Here is a 6,095-nt window from a genome sequence, read left to right on the forward strand (position 1 = left end):
AATAACGTTATTTCCAGAGTGACGTAGACGATGAGAGGTCATTCAGAAAGACGGCAGGGTCACTTCGCCCTCATCTCTACTATTCAAATGTACCCAAATTACAGCTCAGGGATCAATCACTCCTCCTGGCAGAGGAACAAGAGAAGCTGATGATATAAAAGCTCCAGAAAACACAACAAGCACAAAAACAAGTTAAAAGCTTCGATTCTCAGAGTTTTTCTCACCTGAAAGAAAATCTTCTCCTTTTTATTTAGTTATTTATGTTGCAGTGAAGATAAAGCGCTTAATTTCTGTGTTATAGTCCAAAATGTTAAATGTATATTGTGTTTTTTCCCTGGGCTGCAGTGAATTAGATCTTAGAAGCTTCGTATCTGCTCTGTTCATCCCTGCCTGTGCTTCACTTATTTATTCCACTCAAATATCACCAGAATTTAATTTTAATGTGCATGTAAAATGTCTGATGTTTTATAATTGACCTGAAAATGCTGCTAAATGCTTGTAATGTTCCTGATTTTATGTTTGGCAACTAATTGCTACCTTTGCTGCCCCATTGCACTTTACAAATTGGAAATTGGAACCTTAACTGCAAGACAGACCTTTTGAAATGTCCAACAAGCTCAGGACCAGGTGTCCACAATCTTTTGGCTGGATAATGTACATGTAAAAGTTAAGTGTGTGTAAATGTTCGATAATTAACTAATGAACTGATTATTAATTAATTAGAGGTAAAATAATGCAGTGAGACTGTGCTGCCCTCTAGTGGAAATCAGGTGTTAGACACACTGCAGCACAGTTACAGAGCAGCGGTCAAGGTAATAAACAATTGATCAGAAGGTCACAGGCTCAAGCCCCGACAGTGGCTTAAACAAGGTCCTAAACCCTCAACTCACTGCGTTGTATTCAGTTACACCAACATCCGTGTTACTGTAGTTTTATTTGTCCGACAGTTGACACTGACATGGTGGTGGTGTGTTAGTGTGTGTTGTGCTGGTTGAGTGGATCAGACACAGCAGCGCTGCTGGAGTTTTTATATACCGTGTCCACTCACTGTCCACTCTATTAGACACTCCTTGGTTCACCTTGTAGATGTAAAGTCAGAGACGAGCGCTCATCTATTCATCAGTGGTCACAGGACGCTGCCCACGAGGCGCTGTTGGCTGATCCACTCATACCAGCACAACACACACTAACACACCACCACCATGTCAGTGTCACTGCAGTGCTGAGAATGATGAAATGGGGCTAACAAAGTATGTAGAGAAACAGATGGACTACAGTCAGTAATTGTAGAACTACAAAGTGCTTCTATATGGTAAGTGGAGCTGATAACATGGACAGTGAGTGTAGAAACAAGGAGGTGGTTTTAATGTTATGTTTTACACAGTTTTTACATGTGTTGTTTACATTTAAAACAGGAATTTACAAGTTTATTTATTCTCTACACTTACACACACGCACACACACACACACTCTCACATACACACATATATTTACATTTACACTGGTATGAACTATTTAAAATAGTGCAGAATCATGATGAACCTACTCAGCTGTATGTAAGAGTTCTGACACTCCTGGTTAAACGATATATGGTTGCTTTGAGAAGCCCGTGGTTGTTTCTGATAACAATAACATGAATAAGAACCGTCTAACGAGTCCTAACGAGTCCTAACGAGCTGATTTTGCAAATGCCAGACATGATCTCTTCTGACCAGGGGTGCAAAAACTTCTGCACAGCTGTTGATATTGCAGCGGCGTTCGTTATAAATCATCTACAGTCGGACCCCGGAGTGTCTCAGTAACCAGTCCATCCCGTCCGTCAGTCCAGACAGAGACGCCGCCACCACGTCCTGAACCTGTGAAGCACGTGGAGAACAGTTACGCACAGCACACATACCTGCAGTACCGCTTTCTGCCAGAGGGGGCTCCAAATCCCTACACAGTCCAAAATGACATACTGCAGCTTTAATACAACGGACATCATTCTGGATCTGTGTGTATGTGCGTATGTGTGTGCGTATGTGTGTGTGTGTGTGTGTGTGTGTGTGTTCCTACCATCCAGGGGTTGGGCAGCAGATGAAGCTGAAGCTGATGAGCGACTGAAACGCTCGGGCTGGTTCTCTGGTTCTCTTCTTCTCTGGAGATGCAGGACAGAACCAGGAGGGGCCGAGACGTGGATCCAAAATCTGGCTGCAAGACGGCGATGATCTGCGTCCACTCATCCTCCCTGACCTTCACTACACACACACACACACACACACACACACAGAAACACATTTTATAGTATCATTACTGTCACTGTTAATATTATCTACAGTAAGAAGGTCCTGGGTTCGATTCTCAGGTGGAGCGATCTGGTTCCGAACATCTCTGTTGTGCTCTTAGTGTGATCTTTGCATGGGGGGGGGGCGTACCTGCTTCCTGTTCTGCGTTGACAACGTAAATAAAGCCGTTGACGGCGCGTATCACTTCCTGTATCTGAGGAGCGACGCTGATTCTCGGCCGTCCCGATCCGTCGTCGTCCTCCTGGATGAAGATCTTACTGCTGACGGCTGACCGGTCCACTCGAGCTCGCTCTCTCTCCGCCCTGAGAACGGAAAACCTCGGTTATTACAGCGCAACCGCCTCTTAATTCTGGCTACGGTTCCTTCAGCCGTCCATGGTGGCGTCCTAAAGAAAAAGGAACCATACTGAGGTCGACCGTGCAGCCAGATCGGCCAGATTGGCTGGCTACATTATCTAAGCAATTGAGGGTTAATGGCCTTGCTCAAGGGACCAACAGTGGCAACCTGGCAGTGGTGGGGCTTGAACCAGTGACCTTCGATTACCAGTCCAGTACCTTAACCACTAGGCTACAACTGCCGCAGTGGGCAGAACAGTAAACACGACGTCTGCACATCTGGCTAATATTATCACTACTGTGAAATGTGGTGGTGGTAGCATCATGATATGGTGTTGCTTCTCAGCGGCAGGGACTGTAAAACTGGTAAGAATTGAGGGACGGATGAACGCAGCCAAATACTGGAACAACCTTAAAGAAAATCTTCTTCAGAGCGACAGTGACCCGAATCATACAGCCAAAACAACACCGCAGTGGCTTCAGGGCAGGAGTCCGAATGTATCTGAGCGGTCAAGCCAAAACTCAAGACTTAAACCCCATTGAACATCTGCAGAGAGACATGATGATACCAATTTAAAGCCACTAACCATCCGATTTGGCAGAGCTCGAGAAGATCTGCTATGAAGAGTGGGATAAACTGCCCAAATACAGATGTGCACAGCTTGTAAAGACGCATCCAAGTAAACTGTATATTATTTATATGGACGGTACCTGTTGGTGGAGTATAACGTGATGATGTTGAATTTGTGCTGCCCGCCGTAAATAAAACTGATCCCAGATCCGATACCTGATAAACACAAAACACATTTAACATAAACAAGCAACTAATTATTATTATCACACATCAGAAGTTCAAAAAACAGGGGGCATGGGACAGGGGCGTGTTCATCACCCTGACAGAGGAGAGCCGCAGACAGTCATGTGCCCCCACCGGAGTGCAGTATTAGCGGAGAGTCACACACCGCTATCTGTGAATTGTCCGTCTCTCCTGTAGTCGCCTCGACCGGCCAGCAGAGGCCGCAATCACAGCAGAACTGAGTAGCCGATCTGATCAGGTTTTCGTACCGTTGATTTGTCGCTGTGGGATTCCTCCTAGACCCAGAACGTGTGGTGAGTTCATCATCACGGTAACGAGCGACTCGTCCAGCTGCTCCAGCCCCGCGCCGAACATGGCGAACCTGGGCTCCGTCTCCGGCACCAGAAAGCCAGACAGGAAGGACAGAGCCGAGGGAGGAGGGCGGGGCTGCCGGAAACGACATGCAGGACTACAGCGCAGATACCTGCGACACAGAGAGGTACAGAGAGGCAGGAGATGAAAGAGGCGCAGCAGTTTAATGCACGTGTCTGAGGGAGGGACCCGACAGTGACTCCTGCTGTCTGATCCTCCATACGTTACACAAGAACAGAGGTCTAATCAGCACTCACTCCGCCATGTAGTCCAGCATCCCTCTCTCCGTCTCCATCTCGTCCCCCACGCTCTCACTCAGGAACTCCCCTCGAGGGGTGGATAAATGATCCACCGAGGTCCAGCGTGGGGCGTCCCGAATCAGAAAGTACCTCCAGAGCAGCGGGTCTCTCACCATGGAGCGCCAGTAACGAGCGGTACCGCCCAGTCTGCACAGATCCTCCGGGGGCAGGAAGGTCATGATCAGGAACTGCAGATCCACCTGAGGACACACAGCATAACCGTTTTATAAGAACCTATACAGCCAAAAGTATGTGGACACCTGACCATCAGCATGTCGTAAATACTGTTCCAAGACCATACCAGCCTCCAGTCCCCTGGAAGCGCTTTATACAAGGTTTTAGAGTGTCTCTGTATGGATTTGTGCACATTTCGTAAAAGCAATCTATATACATTAATCCTAATACAATTTTATTTTTCGTTTGATGTGTTTATTATTTTATTTATTAATTTAATAGTTGGGTGTGATCCCTGTTAATGTGAGGAGTTTGGTATGTTCGCTTTGTACCGGTGTACGAATCTTCCAGGTACTTTAATTTTGTAGAATGTTTTAAAAAATAATACGTCCATTTGCATAATAACCAAAGCAACAAAAACAAACTAAAATATGTCAAACGTGTTTTTATTTATTTATTATTATTTATTTAAATGATTGTTATTAAGACTTTTATTTCATACCTTTTTGATTTCCTATATTTTTGCAATTTTATATATAATAAAACAAATAAACATAATTATTATCAGCAAAAACATAATCAATAATAAATAATTTGGCTTAAATTAGTGATGATAATGAATGTTAAATAAATAAAGACATTATTTCATATTTCTGTACGTTTTCATCTAAACATTTATTTTCATTATTGTTTTTATTTGTTTATTATTTAATTTCATTTTTGTTTTTATTTGTTAATTATTTATTTTTATTATCGTTTTTATTTGTTTATTATGTATTTTTATTATGTTTTTTTATTTGTTTATTATTTATTTTTATTATCGTTTTTTATTTGTTTATTATTTATTTTTATTATTGGTTTTTATTGTTTATTATTTATTTTTATTTGTTAATTATTTTCTTTTATTGTTTTATTTGTTTATTATTAATTTTTATTATTGGTTTTTATTGTTTATTATTTATTTTTATTATTGGTTTTTATTTGTTTATTGTTTGTTCCTAAAGCAAGTTAAAACTTAAACTAAATAAATGAAACCATGGAAATAATAAAATAAATCATTATATTATTGTATTATTCAGACTGTAGCTGTTACAAATCAGAGAATAAAAGACTTTAATATAATCATGCAGTTTAAACATTATAAATGAAGATAAAAATAAATGAGTATAAACGCGTTACTATGAATAAAAATAAATAAATAATAATATAAAGAGAATAAACTTACAGGTAAATGATTGAGCAGTGATTGTTGATCAGTCTGAGAATCTTCAGTTCTGATTCGATTTGTATCAGTGAATAAAGATCTGATTCTCGTTAATAAACTCATGATTTAATCTTTAATAAACTCACACACTGATGATCCTGAATTATCTGATAAATCTGATCAATAATCAATAACCTCCCGTAATGATAAAGCAGCAGTTCTGGATCACATCAGTATTTTCACTCACAACAGGAAGTCTCACAACTTTACACGTTGAACTCACCTGCTGACGTCACATTCTGCCAGTTAATTTATTTATACTGTATTAATACAGATTTGTGTTGCTTTATTACTTGTTTATAAAAGAGCTGTGTGATATTTAATAAAGAAAATGTTTATTAGATACGTTTGAGTGCGTTTGTGGTCAAGTTGTAGTTCATTTACGGCCAAAAAACTACATTTCCTAGAAGCACCCGTTCTTAGCGACAGCACCCGTGTAGCTAAACTTCGCTAAATCAAGACGCAGAATTAACACACTTTTTTTGCCTGTAGCTGCCAGAAATCTTCAATTTAAATGCTTATTATCTAAATGTTATATTAAATCAAACCAAAAGTTTAGTATTTAATTTT

At 40.7% G+C, this 6,095-nt stretch overlaps 1 protein-coding gene across 1 annotated transcript; it reads right to left on the reverse strand.

Moving 5' to 3' along the window:
* Nucleotides 1–1,342: 1,342 nt before the first annotated feature.
* Nucleotides 1,343–5,701, reverse strand: fbxo4 (F-box protein 4). The gene is made up of 7 exons (XM_062999551.1): nucleotides 5,487–5,701; nucleotides 4,046–4,287; nucleotides 3,686–3,900; nucleotides 3,332–3,407; nucleotides 2,415–2,587; nucleotides 2,056–2,237; nucleotides 1,343–1,856 (listed from the first exon to the last, which is right to left on the reverse strand). The coding sequence occupies exons 1-7, from the start codon at nucleotides 5,586–5,588 to the stop codon at nucleotides 1,773–1,775; spliced, it is 1,074 nt and encodes a 357-aa protein (XP_062855621.1). The 5' UTR covers nucleotides 5,589–5,701; the 3' UTR covers nucleotides 1,343–1,772.
* Between the last annotated feature and the right edge of the window lie 394 nt (nucleotides 5,702–6,095).

The sequence above is a fragment of the Trichomycterus rosablanca genome, chromosome 7, assembly GCF_030014385.1.
Source record: "Trichomycterus rosablanca isolate fTriRos1 chromosome 7, fTriRos1.hap1, whole genome shotgun sequence".
NCBI classification, from domain to species: domain Eukaryota; kingdom Metazoa; phylum Chordata; class Actinopteri; order Siluriformes; family Trichomycteridae; genus Trichomycterus; species Trichomycterus rosablanca.

Coding starts and splice junctions, on each gene's coding strand:
- fbxo4 (XM_062999551.1), bottom strand. CDS start 5,588: ATGAGTTTATTAACGAGAATCAGATCTTTATTCACTGATACAAATCGA. Junction 4,288..5,486: donor CACTGCTCAATCATTTACCT/GTAAGTTTATTC, acceptor GTGTGTCCTCAG/GTGGATCTGCAGTTCCTGAT. Junction 2,238..2,414: donor CAACGCAGAACAGGAAGCAG/GTACGCCCCCCC, acceptor GTGTGTGTGTAG/TGAAGGTCAGGGAGGATGAG.